General features: G+C 53.0%; 6 protein-coding genes across 6 annotated transcripts; 2 read left to right on the top strand and 4 right to left on the bottom strand.

The window, feature by feature from the left end:
• Positions 1–458: 458 nt before the first annotated feature.
• On the bottom strand, positions 459–2,606 carry B0I36DRAFT_322445 (Alpha/Beta hydrolase protein). Its single transcript, XM_046153849.1, has 2 exons — positions 910–2,606; positions 459–796 (listed from the first exon to the last, which is right to left on the bottom strand). Exons 1-2 carry the CDS (start codon positions 2,395–2,397, stop codon positions 533–535), a joined length of 1,752 nt encoding a protein of 583 aa, XP_046012461.1. The 5' UTR covers positions 2,398–2,606; the 3' UTR covers positions 459–532.
• A 629-nt stretch (positions 2,607–3,235) lies between these two features.
• On the bottom strand, positions 3,236–3,788 carry B0I36DRAFT_113956 (cytochrome c oxidase assembly protein). The gene is made up of 2 exons (XM_046147930.1): positions 3,591–3,788; positions 3,236–3,525 (listed from the first exon to the last, which is right to left on the bottom strand). The coding sequence occupies exons 1-2, from the start codon at positions 3,684–3,686 to the stop codon at positions 3,358–3,360; spliced, it is 264 nt and encodes an 87-aa protein (XP_046012460.1). The 5' UTR covers positions 3,687–3,788; the 3' UTR covers positions 3,236–3,357.
• Positions 3,789–3,956: 168 nt separating this feature from the next.
• Positions 3,957–5,353, top strand: B0I36DRAFT_322440 (V-type ATPase). The gene is made up of 5 exons (XM_046153848.1): positions 3,957–4,225; positions 4,320–4,358; positions 4,423–4,456; positions 4,537–4,545; positions 4,660–5,353. The coding sequence occupies exons 1-5, from the start codon at positions 4,223–4,225 to the stop codon at positions 4,920–4,922; spliced, it is 348 nt and encodes a 115-aa protein (XP_046012459.1). The 5' UTR covers positions 3,957–4,222; the 3' UTR covers positions 4,923–5,353.
• Positions 5,354–7,361, bottom strand: B0I36DRAFT_288427 (Catenin-beta-like protein). The gene is made up of 2 exons (XM_046151649.1): positions 7,210–7,361; positions 5,354–7,126 (listed from the first exon to the last, which is right to left on the bottom strand). Exons 1-2 carry the CDS (start codon positions 7,277–7,279, stop codon positions 5,418–5,420), a joined length of 1,779 nt encoding a protein of 592 aa, XP_046012458.1. The 5' UTR covers positions 7,280–7,361; the 3' UTR covers positions 5,354–5,417.
• Positions 7,362–7,562: 201 nt separating this feature from the next.
• B0I36DRAFT_113876 (histidine phosphatase superfamily) lies at positions 7,563–8,709 on the top strand. The gene is made up of 3 exons (XM_046147929.1): positions 7,563–7,682; positions 7,765–7,974; positions 8,048–8,709. Exons 1-3 carry the CDS (start codon positions 7,628–7,630, stop codon positions 8,509–8,511), a joined length of 729 nt encoding a protein of 242 aa, XP_046012457.1. The 5' UTR covers positions 7,563–7,627; the 3' UTR covers positions 8,512–8,709.
• Positions 8,710–8,988: 279 nt separating this feature from the next.
• On the bottom strand, positions 8,989–12,829 carry B0I36DRAFT_243007 (DNA-directed RNA polymerase II subunit RPB2; the record flags this gene model as incomplete). The annotated part of the gene is made up of 2 exons (XM_046149953.1): positions 8,989–9,151; positions 9,222–12,829. 2 exons carry the CDS (start codon positions 12,827–12,829, stop codon positions 8,989–8,991), a joined length of 3,771 nt encoding a protein of 1,256 aa, XP_046012456.1.
• Positions 12,830–20,974: the final 8,145 nt, after the last annotated feature.

Here is a 20,974-nt window from a genome sequence, read left to right as displayed (position 1 = left end):
GGGCGCGCATGGCTACGGCTGCCCCGTCGGGCTATTGCATCTCCCCTTCCCTTGGCATGCACAAATTTGCATAATCCCACAACGGGCCGCATATGTCAATCGATTGTCGCTGAAGAGTGCGCGAGTGGGTTTGTGAGCGCGACTCGTCACGTGATGGCACATGTGCACGTCTGTAGAAATTTGCGCGCGCCCGCTGCGCACCTGTTTGTGTTTCTCCTTCCTTCCTCACAACTAATACTGGAAGTGACGAGTCCACTCGCGACAGCATATTGGTGTTCCGCCTCTTTTGCGCGGGAGCATGCTGACATGTCCCGGTGGCACCTCACCACCTTTATAGGGACAAGCAATCCATCTGATCCAGCACTTTAGTTGTCGCCTCGGCTCTTTTGCATTAGCACACATAGATGGCAACGTCTGGACGGACGTGACAGATTGCATTATTGCTATTTCACCAAAGATGACTCGTAGTTTGACTGGTGGGCCGCTCACGCAATTATTATATACATCTGTGTTTCTTGACGTTGGAACTAATTCACCACCACCGCGCCAGGTCCCAGTCCTGGGCTAATTGGACCTGGGCGGCATGAAGTCTCGCGTCCTCCTCTGTCAGAGACAGTGCAGGCACGTCCCCATCACGCGGGAAATACTCACCATCCCTCTCGCACTGCGTATGCTCGGCTTCTGGCAACGTGCCGTTGTACAGAAAGTCACGGACATGGTTGGCCATGCACTTGGAAGGGACGGCTAAGGAGCAGTGGCCGTAACCCTTGACCTCGATGATTTTCGAGTCGATGAACTGCAAAGCTGCTTAGCCAAATGTCCCTCTAATCGATGGGGATGTACACCACCACTTGGATTGTAACGCCCATGATGCAATTTTTGTTCATGTCATCCATGTGGGAAACTTACGGATGCGGAGGTGTTCTTCGCCGATACCATCGGGCAAACAGGATCATATGTGGTCGTCAGTAGCAAAAGCGGGTGCGCAGTCTTGACGCCAGTGCGTGGCACGTAGCGGTGAGTTCGCGGCACTGGCCACTGCTGCTTCAAAAAGTAGACCTTCGTATTAGTCGACCGGAACATGGTGCCATTGTAGAACGGCACGAGGATATCGTCGAGGGCCTGGTAACCCTCCGGCCAGCGCTTTAACCCGCTTGCGCCATCGTTGAAGTACACCACGAAGAAGGACTGGTCGAGACGTGGGAAGCGACCTCCCATGGCGTAATGCAGCAGGAAGTCGGTTGCATTCCCTTGCAATAGTTCGGTCAGGTTTCCAGCAAGCGCAGGCCAGTCGGCCGGCCGGTAGAGCACCGGGAAAATTGCGTCGTGGAACAGCTTCGTCCAGTCCAGGGTTCCCCAGGTGGTACTGTTGACGTAGATGCTCAGGGGCTGCGCTTGCAGCTCGTTCCCGAAGGCAATGAGCTTGTCCCAAAGGCCCTGCTTCGTTTTAGCTATCGCGGACAGACTACAACTGTCACCAGCCTTGACACACTCGTCCAGGAATCCGTCGAGCACAGCCTCGGTGTCCTCGACCGTCTCTGCGTCGAGCGGGCGGTTGAACCAGTCAAACTGATTGGCCACGCCATCGATGATGACTCTGTGTGACCGCTCGGGGAACAATGTCGCGTAGGTCTGTCCCAGCAAGGTACCGTAGGAGAAGCCCCAGTAATACATGTGTTGCTGGCCTACGGCATCGAGAATGGAGTTCATATCGGCGGCCGTCTGCGGAGTGTTGATGTATTCGCCATGCTCGCCGAGGGTGTCGACACATGCCCTCCCAAAGTTTGTAGACCATGCGTAGAGCTCCGGGTTGTTGTCAGGCCCAAGCACCCACTTCGCCTGGACAGACGACAGCCTCCCTTCAGTCTCGGCGTCAGGATAACAGTGGGCGGCAGGGATCGAAGCGTTGACGCCACGAGGATCGAAGCTAAGAAGGTGGAAATCGTCGCCGACGACCTCCCGCAATTGCTCGCCCTTCCTGAACAGGAATTCGATGCCGCTACCACCAGGGCCGCCGGGGTTGAGCAGGAGGTTACGAGCTTGCGGGTGACCACGAAGGCGGATCAAAGGGATGGTGAACGTTTTGTGCTTGGACTCGGCAGTGCCAAAGTGGTCCATGGGCACGTCGAGAGAGCTGCATTCGACGGTATGACGGCCGACCTGGCCACATGAGTGCCATGGCAGGGACTCACCCGCATACCAGCGTTGTGGTGTCCCGACAGGCCGACCACCGGTACATTGTGTATTACCACCCTGCAGCCAAATCCAGGCCAGCCCAAAAGCACCGAGGAGTACAACGAGGAGCAACTTGACAGGATAGTGCAGACGTCGATGGGAATGGCTTTGCGGCAGCACGACGCCCGAGCCTGCTGTCGTCAGGGGGACTTTCATGTCCATATCGTTCTGCTGCGGGCTGCCTGGGAGTTCAGATTCAGATGTCAGCAGTCGCAGTTCGGTGGTGTGCCTGGGAAATGTAGGATGGTCTTATGCCCAGCAAGACCCGACCAAGGCAACTAGGACAGGTCCGTGTCCGAGGCAAAATCCGCAAGAGGCAGTGTTGCCTCATCATGCCTGGGTCCCCTGCTGGCCGAACCCCGAAAAGAAACGCGGAGCTGCCTTCGGAGTATGAAGTGGGGCATCGGCCGGAGTGTCGACCAGTGTGCTAATCCCTTTGCTTCGTTCGCGCTCAGGACGCCACATCCATACTTCCGCCATCACATATCTCAATTGCCAAGCATATCAGATGGCAACCCTCGTCCTTTGAGCTAAACATGGGTAGCGATAAGCGGCACGCGTCTTGCAAGAGAACCACAGGGGTATACAGCTGGGCATTCCGGTTGATCCCCGGCTAGTTTTTTTCGTATTCCATAGTACAATCATCAACATATTCGGTTTGTGTACATGCATTGTGTTTTTCTTCCAACCCATGTCTCGCCCTGGTGCATGCCAGTTCACACAGAGCGGCAGCCTTCTCCGAGTCCCGGGTGTGCGGCCATGCTCGCAGTGAGCACAAAGACTGCAGGTGACACCACGCCAAACTCCACAACCTGGTCTTACTGCTCAACCGCGCTGCTGGTGTCAGGTACTTTGCCTCCGTGCAAGCATACGGCATAACCGGCGGAACCGTCTAACGCTCAGCTCCAGACTCGGCGCTGCGTTTCAAGGCCGGTTCCCCATACAGAAGCCGCATGGTCCGGCGTTATTGGGCCTCGGAGCAGAGCGGTGGGCATGGCAGATTGTTGGAGCGTCGAGCTCGGACTCGGTAAGGAGTGCGTGAGTGAGGAGTGCTGTGCCAGCACGGCATTCAGCAGAGCTCCCGGCGAGGCAGGTAGGGAGATTCTCGCGGCGCATTCGAAATCACCGGTTCGGGGGCAAGGCTGATGGGGTTTCGGGATGTGGCGACAGGGTGACGGTCTGGCCCTTCTTGTATTCTTCCTCGAGAGCTCGCTGCATATCGAAGTCGAGTTGGCGCTCTTTCTTAATGCGCTGTTGCTCCATGTCGCGGATTACACCCTGGTGCATTGCCTGCAAGAGTGATAGGACGTTAATGGTATGTTGCGCCATAGTGCCGGGCGGGAAGGGGAACTTGCCTGCTTCTCCCACTTCTGTTGGAAGTGAACAAAAACGACAGTTGCGGCAGCAAAGAGCGAGGTGCCCGCGAGGGTCAGTTGAGAGGCGCGCGACATGGTCGCTCGTAGCGAGACTCTGTGTGAATGACAAGATTGATCTCGGAGAGAAAAATCTCAAGTGGCTCAAGAATGGCTCGCACCTGGCTGCCCCGATGAGGTATCCACCTGTGAGCATCGATGTCAGACGGGTTCACGGGTACATCAGGGACTCCACGGCAAGCACAGTACGCACTGTCTGTCCTAGCCTTGGAATTGTCTGGGTACATGGCTGGACAAACCTGGCTGTTGCATAACTTGGTCGCTGTTGGCCCCACTCATGCATGCCCACTAGACATGCATAAGAGCTCCCCGAGGGTCTGATTGAGAGCTCTCCGCTCCTCTGGACCTGCCTACCTAAGCCTCACGCAGCGACTGACCTCATCCACTTGCGCCTTAGACACCTCCCTCATCGACCTCGCACATTTGTTCAGTCAGCCTCGAAAGCGGCCCTTTCTTTGTCGCATCGTCGCCTTTCGCTTCCAAACAGCTGTGCACTACTTCTGGACCAGAGCGGCCATCTGCCACAATCAGTCACAACCCGACCTCGACCCAAGATGGTATGCTGTCATTCTACCCTCATCCGGCTGCGCGCAGCTGCCTGCTGGAGCAGCCTTCCTACAAAGTTTCATCCAACTAATTCGTCCCAATTAGGCAGCACAAAACTCCGCGGGCATACAGACCCTGCTCGATGTACGGCAGTCCTACCACCGCTACTCAACAACCGAACAAAGACTAATAAATACATGCGTCGCAGGCTGAGCGGGAAGCCTCCAAGATTGTCCAGTCAGGTACGTTATTCCCAAGGAGCCACTCTTCCACAGGTTAGAAAGCTTCTGACCTCGAGGCTAACAATAATCTGGTCGCACAGCTCGCGAGTGTAAGTAAAGGCGTCTATATCGGCAAACATTTCTGACCTCCCTATCTTCCACTACCGGGTCGACACGTACCACCCCCTCCCCTGATGGCATACACTAAGACGGCGCAAACCCAGACCGGACAAAGCGGGTACGAGAGGCTCGCGACGAGGCCAAGAAGGAGATTGATGCCTACCGACAGGCCAAAGAGGACGAGTTCAAGAAGTTCGAATCAGAGCATACTGCAGGGAACAAGCAAGCCGAGGACGAGGCCAACAAGGAGGCAGATGGGAAGATCAAGGAGATAAAGGCAGCTGGCCAGAAGAACCAGGCACAGGTCGTAGCAGCCCTCCTCAAGGCTGTCGCCGAGCCGAAGCCTGTGGCGCCGAGCAAGGCGTAGTCTTTCACTGGTATATCAACCTCCTCAGCAAAATCGCGGGGGGTTGGTCGATGTCGCATTCGCGAAGGCGATTGATAGAGTAAGGCAGAAGAAGATCGCACAACACAACTTTCACTTATGAGGCGAATGAAGGAAAGTCGACTGCCCGGCGGACGTGTTGCCCTGTGCCATCATTAGCAAGCAGTCAAAATCGTCATCCAGAACTCTAGATCTCATTGGGCCATGCCTTAGACTCGTTGCAATCATCTCTTATCGCCGCCATCATTGACCACCATACCATGTATGGTCTGTCCTGAGACAATGCTCTTGGTATGATGTGCGGTCGCTGCCCGAGAGTTCAGGAAAGTGGCACCATGTTGACCTCCACACAATGATATATTTCAACATGCGATCAAGACTGCAGGAAATAAACTAGAACTTTGCAACATGGAAAATTGATGCGGCCGGGATGCATTTGGGCTAATCATTATCATGATATTTGTTCACTGTCATTCCCTACTGTACGAACTGTAACAGCGCGCTCAACATGTCGCGGCTTTCGTTGGCTCCAGCATCGTCTGTGTCCATCCCGTCCAATTGCTCCTGTAGCGTGTTGCGGATCACTGCCAGGGTTTCGTCCCTCTCAGCCAGCTCTTGCTCTATGACTGAACGTGCTCCGTCGTCCTCGGCGACCAGCCAGGCGAGTACAACATCTAGCGTCTGTAGAGCGTAGAGACCGGCATCGAGTCTGCGGAGGAACCAGCCATCCGCGGCCTCCTCCTTCTCCTCTGCCGACAGCCGCGACTGCTCCATACGTATCGACTGCTCTATCGGTGCCATGCGGGCTGCATAGGTTCGCCTTAGTTGCACGAGTTTGATTGTCTTCTCGTAGTTCTTTTCGACAAACTTGGCCAATGTCCGGATGCGTTCGGGTGATTCGGCAGGTAGCAATCGCAGTAGGGAAGCAAGAATCCCTACGAGATGTTCTGCAGTCTGCCCGTCCAAAGACTTCTTCATAAACATGGTGAAAATGGTCTTGAGACCACCCGCTTCCACGACCTTCTGGCAAACCTCAAAACCAGTGGCTCCACCCACAGCATGGTCGAGTAACCTCAAGGCGGCTGCCTTGCTTAGCTTGCCCTCCTTGAGCATGATGAGACACAACTCGACACCCTCAGCCTCGACAAACCGGAGCTTTCCTTCAGGCTCATCGACCACACATGTAAGTGCCTCGAAGAGATTCTCCATGTATTCCTCTTCCTCGCCCCCCTTTTCTGGGTCGCGTTTGCGATATGCGGCTACAAGTTGAAGCATTATGTCTGCCGCATCGAGACTGGCCAGTACGCGACGGTTGGGGGAGGATGACTGGACCAGAATTGCCAGGATCTCGGCTGCGTATTGCTTGTTCTGGCTCACAGGTGGGTTTGTCTCTTTCCTTTGTGCGCGCTTGAGCAGCCAGCGCAGCAATTTCTCGTTTTTGGCGACCTGTTCCGCTGTGCCAGTCCTACTACAGAGGTTCTCGATGATACTCATGGCATAGTATATACCGTTCCGGTCTACCTCTTCGCTCTCATCCAGGCGTTCCAGGTTGGAAACAAGTAAGCCGAGTAGGTCGGCTTCTAGCAACGCATCCACCATCGCGTTCCATTCAGGCTCTGCAGCGTTGACGTCTTCATCTGTGAACTCGTTGACTATCTCTATAGCGTCGATCGCGATGTCTGTGTTTTCATGGGCGAGGAGACTGACAAGTGTCGCTACGCAGCCGAGCTTGGCGAACTCTGGATACAGTTCGGGATGCTCCGCAAGGATAGAGAGAGCTTTAATGTCGGCGTCGAGGTCAGCCTCGCTCTGTATGAATTTCCGCGGATCGGACTCAAATTTGGCGCGCAGCTCGGCGTTCTTGGACACGCGCTTCTCAAAGTTGAGAGCCGTCCTGCGCAGCCATGAGCTGTCTATCCTGTCGGAGCCCACCTTGCCCACGTCGTCCCCGCCCTCCACGTAGTCGAGAACGCGAGCCTCTGATGTTGTGATGCCACCCCCAAAGAAGCGCCCTTCGTCGTCGTCTCCGTCATCGGGTGGAAGATCTGGACCATAATCGTCGGTCGGCAACGCTGGTCCGGCGGCTGTGTCGTCCTCAGCGCCATCATGTTCAGAGTGGTTGTCCACACGAGCTTGGCGGTCGCTATGGCCGTCTGGGGTGAGCCTGCGAGACTTGTATACCTCCTCTACAAGAATCAGCTCTGATCAAGCAAGTTTCCGTGACGGTGAGATGACCCAGTGGCGTGGGCGCCGGAAGGGAAGAGCTCACCAGGGTTGCGAAGCGGCTCGAGTTTGCGCTTGTTGCTGTGCGCCTTGAAGAGATCGTCAATGCTGGTCATTGTCGGCGCGATTAAGAGCCTGCACGTGGGCGATTGGCGCAGACAGGCGTGGAGGGATGTGTGTTCACACGCGGTCGTGCTGAACCTCGCATGGCCTGCTTGCACATTTGGTGCGTGCACGTCACTGCGATGGCGAGTGATTGACTTGAGTGCACAGTGATTAGTTGGCGCCCATACTCAGGGCGACACTGTGCCGGACGTCTCGGCCGGCGGCGCGGCGCCGGTGCAAGGAATGTGGACCTTCCTGCAACGTGCCGCCTCCGGTGACCTTCCCCCTGGCCGACTTGCCTTGACCTCTACACATTCGGTCGGGAGGTGTCACAGACTCGGCAGCAGCTTGCAAGAACGATGCCGCCCACCCTGATCCTGGTCCGCCATGCCCAGGCCCTGCACAATGTTGACAGTGAGTCTTCCTCCATACACCACCCTTTCCCAAATCAGTGCGATGACTGTCTGACGTGTCTGCATTGCCTTTGCGTACCTAGAGGATTATGACATTCCCGACCCGGATCTATCACTCCTGGGCCTGGAGCAGTGCAAGCCGTTGCGAGAGAGCCTAATGAACAGTCCATTGGCCCAGCAGGCAGGCCTTGTCGTGGTTTCCCCCATGCGACGCACCATTCAGACCGCTCTTCGCTCCGTAGACTGGCTGCTCGACAAGGGCGTGAAAATCGAAGCCGACGCGGACTGGCAAGGTGAGAGAAGCCCCGCACCTTTCCGGGTCCTTGTGATGTCAATGAGACAGCTTGCTAATGGCCCGTCTCCCAGAGAACTCGGCTAAGCCGTGCGACACGGGCAGTGATGTGGCCAAGGTTGCTGTGGAGTATCCCCAGGTAGATTACTCCAGCCTTGACCCGGTCTTTCCGGACAAAACCTCCTCGGCCGCGAGCCGCTATCATTACTCCCGCCCAGCTCTGCTGGCTCGCGCCCAGGCCGCACTCGAGAAGCTTTACAATCGGCCTGAGAAAGTCATAATAGTTGTGTCTCACTCTGGTTTCATGCGTCTTGCTGTCACCGGCTGTTGGTTCTTCAACGCCGATTATCGTATTTTCGAATTCGCCCCCATGGATCATGTAAGCGTCGACACCAGCTTCCGTTTGCAACAGGCCTCGATAACAAAAGAGAGCGGAGGCGGCCTCGGCTGGAGTCGTTCGGAGGAACTCGTTCTTGGTTCGGAGCTGCCGGAAGAATACCCCCCTCCAGAGCCCACCGTCAAGGCGCCCATCACATGAAGTGGCACCTGCATAGAATATCCCATCAAGGCACGTAACGAGCACTTAGCCTAGAGGATATTATCTTTAGAACAAACTGCCCTGCAGCATCACGTTGAAGGTAGTCCATGTCATGTTGTCGGCGCAAATTAGAATAGCAAATGAGAAAGATTGAGAAGAGAGGGACAACCGAACTAGCTCTGCTGGACAAACCAGTGGGGACCACAATGTTTTGAGATGGAGTTGTTCAATTTGGAGTGTACTTTTTGCAAGGGAAAATCATGTCGTTTTAAGACTGAAGCGCTATGCCCATGCACAAGTCCTCAGCTGAAGGTATTGAAAAAGACAAAACGCCAATCAATATGCAGTAAAACACACTTCTGAGACGCGAGTACACCGAACCTCGTCCTTTTGTTCATGCAAAAACATCCCCGAGTATCAGTCTCCTCCCAGACAACCGATCTCAGCCTCCTGCTCCCATGGATGTTCCTGCTTGCCTCAACGCACCGATACACCCGAGCGATCAGTGAACATGCGGGATGCAATGTTCATCGCCTGCAGCTCCTGGAACAGCAACTTTGCGGCATATGGAATGTGAATCTGCGCGATCCGTGTCTTGTTCTTGCAGGGTCGACACTCAAATGTCTGCTTGGTTAGGTGACTGTGACAAGGGACGAGTTAGTATTCGCAGTGGCATTAGTCATAGGAGTGTGTATGCAGGAGAAACTCACGCGACTGGGGTCATCAGTCCACAGATTTCGCAAATGTGGACCCGGAAGGCGTCAGACACCTCGAAGAGACGCTCTTTGAGGAAGGCGGCCGCGCCGTGGGCAATCATGCAATCACGCTCCATTTCTCCGAAACGCAGACCACCATCTCTAGCACGACCCTCCACAGGCTGGCGTGTCATAATTTGGACGGGTCCACGAGCACGCGCGTGAATCTTGTCGTCCACCATGTGGCGCAGACGCTGGTAGTAGGTTGGTCCAAAGAAAACCTGAGAGCGGAGCTTGCGGCCCGTGTGGCCGTGATACATGATCTCAAAGCCCCTTGACTGGTACCCATGCTCGCGAAGGAGGTTGGAGACAGAGTCGACAGTGACGTCCGTAAAGGGTGTGGCATCGCCCTCCATTCCTTTCAAGGTGGCAACCTTGCTGAGAAGACACTCGATCAAATGGGCAATTGTCATACGAGACGGAATGGCGTGGGGGTTGATGATGATGTCAGGTGTGATGCCCTCACGTGTGAAAGGCATATCCTCTTGCCGGTATGTGACACCAATAGTGCCCTTCTGCCCGTGACGAGAGGCAAACTTGTCGCCGATCTGCGGAATCTTGGTGGTCCTCACTCGCACCTTGACATATCGAAGACCGTCGGCATTGGTCGTGATAATGACTTGGTCGATTAGACCACTCTCTGTACTGCGGAGTGGTGTCGACGCATCACGCTTGACATGAACCTTGGTGCGCTGGCCCATCTCTTCGTTTTCGGGATTGATCGGGGAAGTTTTGCCGATGATGATGTCCTCTCCAGATACACGGATACCAGGAGCGATGATGCCATCGTCATCGAGTTTGTCGTATGTGCCCTGCTTCAAACGAAGGGTATCGGCTCTGAACGGCTTCTCGAATTGTTCGATGGTGTTGATGCCAATGCGCTTCTCGCAATCACTGTACGAGCGGAAGAACAGACTCCTGAAGATTCCACGATCAATACTGCTCTGGTTCATGATGACGGAATCTTCTTGGTTGTATCCAGAGTAACAGGCAATGGCGACAATGGCGTTCTGCCCAGCTGGCAGCTCTCGGAACTTGAGGAACTCCATGGAACGTGTGGTACCCAGTGGCTTCTGGGGGTAGTACAGAATATTTGCCATGGTATCCATGCGACGCGAGTAGTTTGTAAGGAAGAAGCCCATGGCTTGTTTACCCATGGCGGACTGGTAGGTGTTACGTGGAGACTGGTTGTGGTCTGGGAACGGAATGATACTGGCGCAAATGCCAAGAAGCATGCTGGGGTGAATCTCGCAGTGCGTGTACATGTGGGTCGTTGGGTTCATGCGAGTCTTGACACGTTTGTTGGGCTCTTCGCTGTTGTCTGTAGTCATATCGTGACCTTGCTTTGCGAGACGGAACGTTTCGAGGTCCTCTGGAGTCATGCAGATCATGGATGTCTCTTCTTCTTCCGCATCAAGATATTCGATGACACCCTCGTTGACCAAGCCTTGCCAGCCAAAATATTCATCGCTGCCCGGGGGAAGCGCCTGGTCGTTTTCGAGCTTCCTGATGTGTTCTTTGTTGAGCGTCAATGACCCTTTTTCTACCCCAGTCTCCGGGTTGTCTTCTTGTTCCACCACGAACAGCGGCCGCATGACACGGCCAGCATCGGAGAAGATCTTGAATTCCCGGTCTCTGATGTCGCGAATCAGAGATACCTCAGCTGGGATTTGATTGTTCCGCCGAAGCTGCTGAACGTCTCTGACCAAGGTCTTGGGATCTTGGTGCACGCCAATCCACGACCCGTTCAGGAAGATCTTCGTGGCATTTGGATACCGCAGGGGCTCATATTCTTCGAGAACCTCCATATTCCTGGTAATCATGTAATCAATGATGGGTTCCGTAGATGTTCCCACGCTGATAGAACACATGAGTGACAGGTTCTTGACCAAACCACAAGCCTGGCCCTCGGGCGTCTCAGCAGGACAGACAAGTCCCCAGTGTGTGTTGTGCAGCTGGCGCGGTTTGGCAAGTTTGCCGTCTCTACCAACAGGGGTATTCGTTCTCCGCAGATGGGACAATGTCGATGCAAAGGTGTAGCGATTCAGCACTTGAGAAACGCCTGCAGTGGAACTCATGGCCTTCTTCTGGTCGCCCCAGTTGCCTGTTGCAAGGGAGTACTTGAGGCCGTTCGTGATGATCTGGGGCTTCACAGCGATCTCAATCAAGAAGTCCTTGCCCTGCTCAACTGCGCGGCGGAGGGACATCTGAATCTCCTGTGTCATGCGGCGCACGAGGTTGCGGAAGAGCTTTGCAAGAAGCGGACCCGCAAGATCCAAGCGTTTTTTGCCGAAGTGATCACGGTCGTCCATGTCGCGGCGGCCAAGCGAGCACTGCAGAAGTTTATGAACCATGTAGCCGAGGAAAAAAGCCTTGCGCGTCTCGCAGCCCTCCTGTTGTGAAATGTGAGGCAGCATTTCCTTTTGAAGAATGTCTTTCGCAGCACGCACGCGACGGTCGCGAGTCATGCCTGTAGTCTGGTTACCGCGCTTGCCAATGTAGTCGAGAGCAACCTCGCGATCCTGGATGCAAAAGGCCTCCTCAATGCAAGGACGAAGCATTTCCAGCATCTGACTATCATTGCGATCATAACAGATGTGATTTAGAATCTCCTCGTCCGACACGACTCCAAGGGCGCGGAAGACGATAGCAATCGGAAGGTCGGCCTTAACATATGGGAGAGTGGTGTGGATGGTGGAACCATATGCACCACGGCTCGCATCACCCTTGGTATAGAGCTTGAGCATGAGCGAGGAGATGAGACGTGAGCCTTTCTCAAGGGCACTCCTGATCTCAGCAGTGTAGGAGAATGGGCTGGGCTGCGCCTTCTTGAACACCTGGACGATGTTGGCCGCGGAGCGTTCCTGGGCGATGAGCACCTTCTCGCTACCGTTGATGATGAAGTATCCACCCTGGTCGTAGGGACACTCATTGAGCAGAAAGAGGTCCTCTTCTGTCTCGCGACTCAGATGACAGGCTTTGGACTTGACCATGACAGGGAGCTTGCCGATGAAAACGCTCTGCGGCGCTTTTTCGGAACCAGTGTTGTCAGATTCCACATGCCAGGTCAGCTTCGTAGGATGCTCGCCAGTTCTGCTCATCTCTGCTTGCTGCTCATCATCAAGATCCTGCAATGGTATCGGTTCCTCGATGCAGCTTGATGTCTTGGATCGGATGTCGACGTAAATGGCAGCGGCGTAGGTGAGATTTCGGTCGCGGCATTCGTATGGCAGCAAAGGCGCTGTTGTGCTATCGCCCTCGGTGATAACCGGTCGGGATATTATGACACTGCCCAGCTTGATCTCGTAGCGACGGAGCAAGATCTCGCCGTCGAGGTTGGATACTGGTGGGTTGTTCTCGTCGATCGTCATATGGGAATACTCATCGATAAGCTCCTGGATTGTCGTCTCCTGGAAATCGTTGAAAGAATCGATTTGTTGTGAAACGAGGCCCTTGGTGTCGAAGTAAGACGATATGACAGTCCAGCAGTCCTCCGGTGTGATGTTGACATCCTCGTCCCCATAGTCCTCCTCGTACTCGTAACCCTCATCGTAGTCCGCCATGACGAAGGAGGTCGCTGACGTAGAGCAGGCAAGTTTCGAGCGAAGGTGTCTGTGGGCGGGGCGCTCTCTCAGAAGGACTCAAGTGTCGAGACCGGCGGCTGTGCTGAATGTACCGTTTGACGAGGTCGGGAGGGCAAGGCTCGGATCTTGCGGAATCTCACGCAAACGAGATCGAAGTGACTCGAATCAAGCTTTTCTGTCGCTCTTTCGGTCGCTCTATGAGCCGTGTGAGACCTGTACAGGTCTCCTCGTATCACGGTGTCACGCCGCGTGGCTGTAGCTGTCGCTTGAGGCTGGCGCACCAGAGTCCTTCTGGGGCTGGTTCGTGGAAGTCGAGCAACGCGTGTGCAGTCCCGCAGCAGTAATAACGGAGGCCTTTACAGCAGGACGTGAGACGACCACAGCTGGATCGCGGCCACCAGTGTAAACGCAGGGAAAGGACTGCGACAGCAAAGTCGGGAAAATGGTGTTGGCGTAAAGAGGCGACAGGGAAGCGCCACGAGAAACGCGCTGCTGCCCGTGCTCAAGTCCTCTAGGTCCTCACGCTAAGGGTCTGGCAGTGGCTACCCGGCAGGGAAATGGCACGGCAGCAGCAAACCGGGCCCCACATCGGGATGGATTAGTCATCGATAGTTCATTGGCCAACTCGGCACCATTCGAACAATCGTGGAACAATGACAACCTCGTGTACTGCTTCAACAGGCTCTTTCGAGACCATTCTTGGTTCACAGGACAGCATCACAAATGCCGCGTCCTCCACATATTCATTGCCAGCGCAGTGTGGACTGCGATCTTAGAAATGCTCGCGGTATGGTCTAGGGGCTAGGGCCAATTATTATATCCGCAAACCTCAGTGACGAGCACTAGAGGGACGCCGCCTTGCCCAGCATGTGTAATGGAGATGTGACGCATGGCTCGTCTGCATATCCATCCTTCTTCTGCAACGTACCTCAGTTGTGCCAGCTACTGTGCGCACTTCACCCCTTCCTCCTAGGCGGTTCTACACTTCACATCCGGCCTGGTTTTGCGCCTACGCGTATCGCCATAGCTGAGCGAAGTAGGCGCCCAGTTCTTGATGCCTTCTGTTCTACGGCGGGGCTGATTGGCTCCGGAATTTGAATGGTGGTACATTCATAATATCAAAAGCCCTTCTTTGCTTGTGACACTGTCGCAAGAACACTTTGTGGATCAAGTTGCCGAGCGGCAGAGCTCGACTACTTTGTTCTTACTTTTCTCGGGTTTGTTTGAGCTTGTTGTCCGCGTTGCCTAGTGAGTTAGAGTCACAAGCACGGTGACAGACCCGGTATCATCGACACACCCCGACACCACCAGGTCTATTCTCATCCTTGATCGCCCCTACCTGCGTAGACGGAACGCAGCCGTCCCGGAGTTGGCTCGCCTGAGTCTATGACTTGGCCGGTCTCAGTTTGAGTGGGGGACTGTTCAGCTGTTCAACTCTTGCATTCATGAGGCCACACAGCATAGTTGGCATGGCCATGTCATACATCGGGCGACCATGACGGCAGAGAAAGCCCATGGCAGCTTATACGGGTGGAGACCGAGATTCTATGAGCAAAGGAATGCCAACCAGACGTAGAGGCTGTACCAGCCATAGTAAGGAGGGTTGTGGTCTACCGCGATCCCACCTTGTCGCTCCTTCTGAAACCCTCAGGGCAAGGCCTCAGCACGTTGCAACGTCCTAGGGTGGTCACGTAGGGGTCATCGTGTCTAATTTCCTACTATCTCCGCATAGTCGGGGAAGTCACATGGTAGCTTGTGACTACACTGCAAAAGTCCGGTTCGTGGCTCTGGCGTCGTGAGCAGCATTGGCGCTCGATTCGGGTATAGCTGTACATGACCATAGATGAATTCACCAGCTCCGGGTCGTCTGACGTCGAATCATCTGAAAGACTAGCTCGGAAACCACGCATCTAGTATCAGAGTGCTATGTCCAAGCAGAAGCTGTCTGTCTTCGGGGTGATACGGTGGCCAGATAGAGCCACGTGTGACACGAATTACAAGAACGCGGCCTGTATGCGCCAGACCGCAAACAATCTTCTGGGCTCTTCGTGGTTCCACAGGAAGAATGTTGAAATATAGATTTGATTGAAGACGGCATCAGTGGCATGACTGTGATTGGAATAGTCGATAGTTCCAGGTCGGCCGAGAATACGCATCTCTAGGGACAATCTCAATCTCTTCTGTCTTGACTGTCGTGCACGCTGGACGACCTGGATCATCGCTTTGTAGATAGACCATAGCAGACGGGCGGGATCTGACGCAGTCGTGAATCGTGCCGGGCGAGCATAGACCGACCGAGGCGTCCATGGCGTCGGGCATCTGGTGCTATCTCATTCGGTGCGTTCGCGGCGGTCAAGTCGAGGTAGCATTGGAATCCTCCGGAAAGAGGTCACGTAATGTGTGAGCCGGTCTGCTCATTATGGCTGGGGCTGCCAACAAAACTTCGATCCCAAATAAAACATCGCGGTGAGTAAACATTCTCACTAACCAAGACCCTCCGATTCTGGTCTTCATGCCACATATTCTACACAGTGACCAGCTGCATTGTAGGTCAAACCTTGTGAAGATTGGACAGATTATTAATATAATGATTATTAATACACGCTACCTGTTTAATTTCTGCGAGCCTACAAATCTATCGTATAACAAACCGTGCCGGAGCCGGATAAATAATATACGCCACGTATTCGGTACGTCTAATCGGCGTCTACGCTGTGTGGTACCGTCGCGTATCACGAATGGCGCATACTAGCCAGACGTTCTCTAGGCGAGGTTGGCCGCCCTTCTCCACGCATCCAAGCCGGTGCAGCTTATAGGGATGTATGATTCCTAGGGGCGTAATGCGCATCGCTGGCGGCGCTCTTTTACGGAGGTCGCCGTGTAAGTCGGCCTCAATATCCGGGGCAACCAGCGACAGCATTGGATAGATTCTAGGCTGCTGAAACTTCAAGAGCATGCTTGGCATTACACATCGCAGAGAAACCTTGAGCACTCCTGGGATATGCATGTAATGTCAATGTCGAGCACCAGCGAGCCATTCAAGAAAGCCGTGACTACCATTATCGATGAAGCAGACAGCATCGTCAGCACGACGAAAGCGAGGACGACCAAGAACCCACGAAATGAAGACAACGAGATGCCGCCGCGGACGAGGGCGCACCCCCCCCCAAAAAAAAAGAATAATAAAAATAAAAATTTCACGTTCAAAACCAATTAAATAGGCAGACATGCTCTTTTCCACACTCGGAAGCCATCTAGACTTGCATAGCAGCCGTTAACACAGCCATAGCCTCGAAGTGGAAAAATGCCAATCAGTGGCAACAGAAGAGCTTTGAAGCCAATAAGCTCTACAAGATCACCACCCTCTCTGCGATGTTTCGCTGGACTAAGCATTCTCACTGGGTGTTCAGTTGTCAGCGGATGCCCCTCTTAGATTGCGGCAACGCTGGCGTGCTGCCGTTAACGGAGGACGAGACTCGTCGGCTGCGGCACTATATGAGAGGTTGTCTCTGGCCTTACTTACACGATAATTTTTATGCCTCTCGAAACTACGTATATACAGTGTTAGACGTAGACAAAGAAGGCAAGGAACGGGCCCAAGTAGCGTATCTCCCTTCGTACGATTATCAGAAGACCTTTTGGACGGGCGTGTCTTCCAAATTTATGTTCGAGCTATCTTGATCATCAGCGGTCGAAAGATGAGCGTCAATTTTTTAACTCGTGGCCGACGAGGAATACTTACAGGTTGACGATGGCTTGAAGGAGGAGAGAAGGAATCACGACGACGACGACAATGCCGCCGTCAATATGTAAGGTGCTGCAGCACCTGCCACTGGTTGCCCCGGATACTGAGGCCGACTTACACGACGACCTCAAACTGAGAAGCGTCGCTATAGATGCGCTCGCGCTGCTCCAACGCAGCGCGCACGCACCTAGGGACCACACTTTCCCGCGAACCATTCTGGCTGGCTTGGAGGCCTGGAGGGTGGCCAACCTCACCCGAAAAACGTCTGGCTGGTGAGAGCCATTCGTGATACGCGACGGAACCACGCAGCGTAGACGCCGCTCAGGCGTGCCTAATACGTAGCGTGTATTTTTCATCCGGCTCCGGCACGGTGTATTATACGATATATTTATAGGCTCGCGAAACCGAGATAGGTAATGCGTACTACTACTAATAATGATTTTTAACTTCTTCCCTGTCTATTTACAATGCCCAGTACTCCCAGCACTAGCTAGGCCACAAGTTTTCTGAGGCATAATCGAGTAGTTGTTCCACTCTGTAATTCTACAAATACTGAGGCTTAAGCTCCAGCTGAGTTCAAGGGGCTTCACGATATTGATTCTAGGTCGCTACTTTACGAAAGGCCAGAAGCTATATGGTGAATAACCACGACTGGTTATTTGCCCGAATGGAGTAGGAGGATCTTGAATGCAAAGCTGCTAAACACCAAGATGCTGTGGCCAGGCCAACCACAGCATAATGTATCATGTGGTCAGTACTGTAATAGTGTTAGGGGTTTGAAACATAGAAGTCCCAGTAGCCAATGACGGCTAACACTACTAGCCAAATAGTCAACTAAACCTGTCACAGTGGCGCCATTGCCTGTTTTCAACTCAGTAACTAGGCAGCACCAACAATAAGATTGGCACCAGTGAACTTGTCGCATATACTCTGTGCCATGTGCGTGCACATTGAACCAAGAGGTTAAAGCTTGTGAGTCCAAATCAAAGAGAAATTTGTCGTGCCCCAAGGGCACACATATATTGATAAGTGAGTGGGATATGAATGCTCCTTGAGTCAAATTACAACGCTTGGGAGATAACAAGCAGCCACTGGTACTTCGAAGTGTCGGCAGCATTCGAAGTTGGCAGGACTTTGAGAGGAGAGTAGAATATAATTTGCGTTTGCATTTCACGTCATTGATAATTTGCCTCTGGCAAGATGTCTTCATTTTCTTTAGACCGTTGGCAGCACGTTAATAGCTTGTGCTGCTGCTCGGTATGAGCTAAGGTTCCAATGCGATAGAAAGCTAGTCTTCTGATATTGCCCTTACACGACAACTAAGTAAGTATCTTTTCGTGAGTGTTAGTAGTAAGAGACCAAATCTGCAGAGCTTGGGCTTCTGATTCATTGGTATTTTCCATGACAAGAAATTTCCGAGGTCAATCGCCCTCAAGTGGGGCTAGTCAGCTGAATTTACTTCTCGTCAAAGATCATTCAATATTTTTTTTTTAAAATCATCTTCCAAGTATGTCTGCGTAGCTGATGTGAATTATTTGTCTGGAGGCCACACAGGATGACGCTGAAAGTCCCAATGCCAGCTTTGTCTCCGTACATGCGTAGGTGAAAGAGGAAACTTCCCACTGTATGATAATATGATATCATAACAGATAATGAGTAGGCAAGTAATATTCATGCAATGGATGATTACATCCCAGTAGCACACGTACACATATTCATGATAACATGCCTTTGCTCCAAGTGCATAGGAGAACCCTCTTCTCCCGATTTCTACAGTACCCAGAAATTTCACAGACCAGTTGTGAAGGTTGTCAGTAATACATGTGTATATTCCAACGAGTAGTTCGTCGGTGGGCACAGAAGCATGGAGTAGCTTTCGTGTAGTGTGGACAAAAGTAGCGCAATCAAATTGCTGAAAAGGTAGGATTGTGTATACTAGATGATGAATGCTGCTTTAAAACTCTAGCAGATGAGTGTGATTGATAAATAAGACTATCTGACCCTACCAGTCGCACATAGAACTTCTCATTTTGATCCAGACGGTAAGAATGGAAGCGTTTGGGAGCTATAGCGAATATGTAGTCATGGAAAAGAAGAAGTCTTTGTTTTGGATCGGACAGCATGAGAGCGATACAAGCCGAAAATGCGACGGCCACCGGTGATAACATTAACAGCAATGTCTTATTCCGTGCATGAAAGATTGTCTCGGTCAAGAATATATAGTTTTGCGCTCGGTGTAAGCGTATCAAGCTCTTTTTACGCGGCTCGTACTCGAAACGCAGAATTCAAATGAGGCCAAACATCCTTTCTACTTCGTAACGCTGCAAGCTCTATACATACATATATCGTAGTTATAGGCAGCCTGAGACAATGCCAATATGAGGCATTTACAATACGTATGATGGGCGATTTTGGGGTCAAATCTGCGTGCTCTATTGCTACCACGTCCATCGTCCATCGAGACATTCTGGGTTCTAGTATTAGGCAATTAGCTCGCCCGAGGTTGCAGGCCACCTCACCTTCTGCGAGCGCTTGATCTCGCAGTGCAATAGTATATATTTCACACACGAGTGCGCCAGGGCAACCCAGCAGGTTACACGAAACCTGGTTAATATATGTGCGTGCTTGCTCCTCTTTCTGAGCTTTAGTCCCGATACACCTGGTCAACAAAGTCCACCAAAATCAGAGCCTGAGACTAAAACTAAACTGTATTGCAGATTTTATGATAGATAGCGACAGTACTATAAAGGTCTTGAACAGCTGATCGAAGAGGGCACGTCATTTGATGTGCCAAGCACGCTTCTCATAGAAACAGCTTTGTGAGTTCACTGAATTTCGAGTGCAATTACAAACTGGACATGAAGCCCAGAAGCCCAGAAGCTTTATATTGCCATGTAGCCCGAGTATGCGTTCATACATGGGGCATGGTTAGTGTGGCGAATTTACCAGGGACCATGTGGCTGTGTCCTACTTATATCGACGACAAGTCAAGACGATACGGAATGAATCGAAAGTTAGGCATGACAGTTGATATTGGCCTCGTCCTACTAGTGACATCGCTCAGCAAAATCTCCATAGACAATACAGATCTCGAGATAGAAACATGATGCCAACTTAGTCCTAGAGGAGAACAGCAAAGAATAACAAAAAGATGAACGAGAGCACGAGATTATTACAAAATGCCAAACATTAAACAAAATCTGAATCTGATATTTAATCGCACCGTGTTGAGTTGTCAGTGGAGATACACCAAGCTCTGCTCACCACGTCCCGTTTCTGTGGGCGGTGATATTTAGCCCAAAATTTACACTGCTTAAGCCCCCCGCAGATTACACCAGTTTATGGTTAGCTACCCAATGGAGGAATACTTGTACTTCATAAATCTTCTTACACAATACAAGCAAAGCAACCCAAATCAAGAAGATTGAGTCTAGTATGCACCACCTCCTTGCCCAGGAGACTTCAAAGCGATACATGAGTTGAACGGCTCACTCACGGAAAGTACAGCTCTTGTTATATATGAGAGAGATCTTTTTTTTTTTTTAGAACGGAGCGCTGCGCGAGCGCAGGGCGCCGGACCATGCGCAGAAGACCGCGCGGCGACTATCAAAAGGCACAAGGGCCTCCTGAAATTCGAGTCCTCCATTCTCATCCAACTACGCACCGGACGACTAAGCACCCGCGCGCTCCTCTACAAGATAGGCGCCCCCGGCGTGACGTCGCCGCTCTGTCGGTGCGAGGAAGCCCTTGAGACTGGGGAACACATCCTCCTCCACTGCGACGCACTTAGAGCGAGCCGGGAAAAGATGTGGCACGACGCCGGTAAGTGCCCGCCGCGCGGGAGCCGCGAGTTAGCAGCGCTACTAGACCAGCCGCAGCTTAGCAAGAAGGTGGCCCGGTGGCTCATCGCGGAGAACCTACTCCCCCACTTCGCTAGAGCGGGCGAGGAGGCCGCGGCACAGGAACAGGGGACGCGGGAAGCACGGGAGGACGAAGCACAAGCGAGAATGCAGCGAACACGAAGCGCAGGCGATGCGGGCACAGGGGCCCCGGGCTGGTTGCCCCGGATACTGAAGCCGACTTACACGACGACCTCCGCGAGAGGGAGCGTCGCTGACGATGCGCCCGCGCAGCGCTGACGGGGCGCACGCGCCCCTAGAAATCACACATACCCAGGAGCTGCACCGGCTTAGAGGCGTGGAGGGAGGCGACCAATCTCGCCCAAAGAACGTCTGGCGGGTGAGAGCCATTCGTGATACGCGACGGAACCACGCAGCGAAGACGCCGCTTAGGCGTACCGAATACGTAGCGTATATTTTTTATCCGGCTTCGGTACGGTTTATTATACGATAGATTTGTAGGCTCGCGAAACCTAACTA

This window comes from Microdochium trichocladiopsis, assembly GCF_020744255.1.
Source record: "Microdochium trichocladiopsis strain MPI-CAGE-CH-0230 chromosome Unknown B0I36scaffold_5, whole genome shotgun sequence".
Lineage (NCBI taxonomy): Eukaryota > Fungi > Ascomycota > Sordariomycetes > Xylariales > Microdochiaceae > Microdochium > Microdochium trichocladiopsis.
Note: the sequence above shows the minus strand (reverse complement) of the source record. Positions and strands in the feature narration are given on the sequence as shown.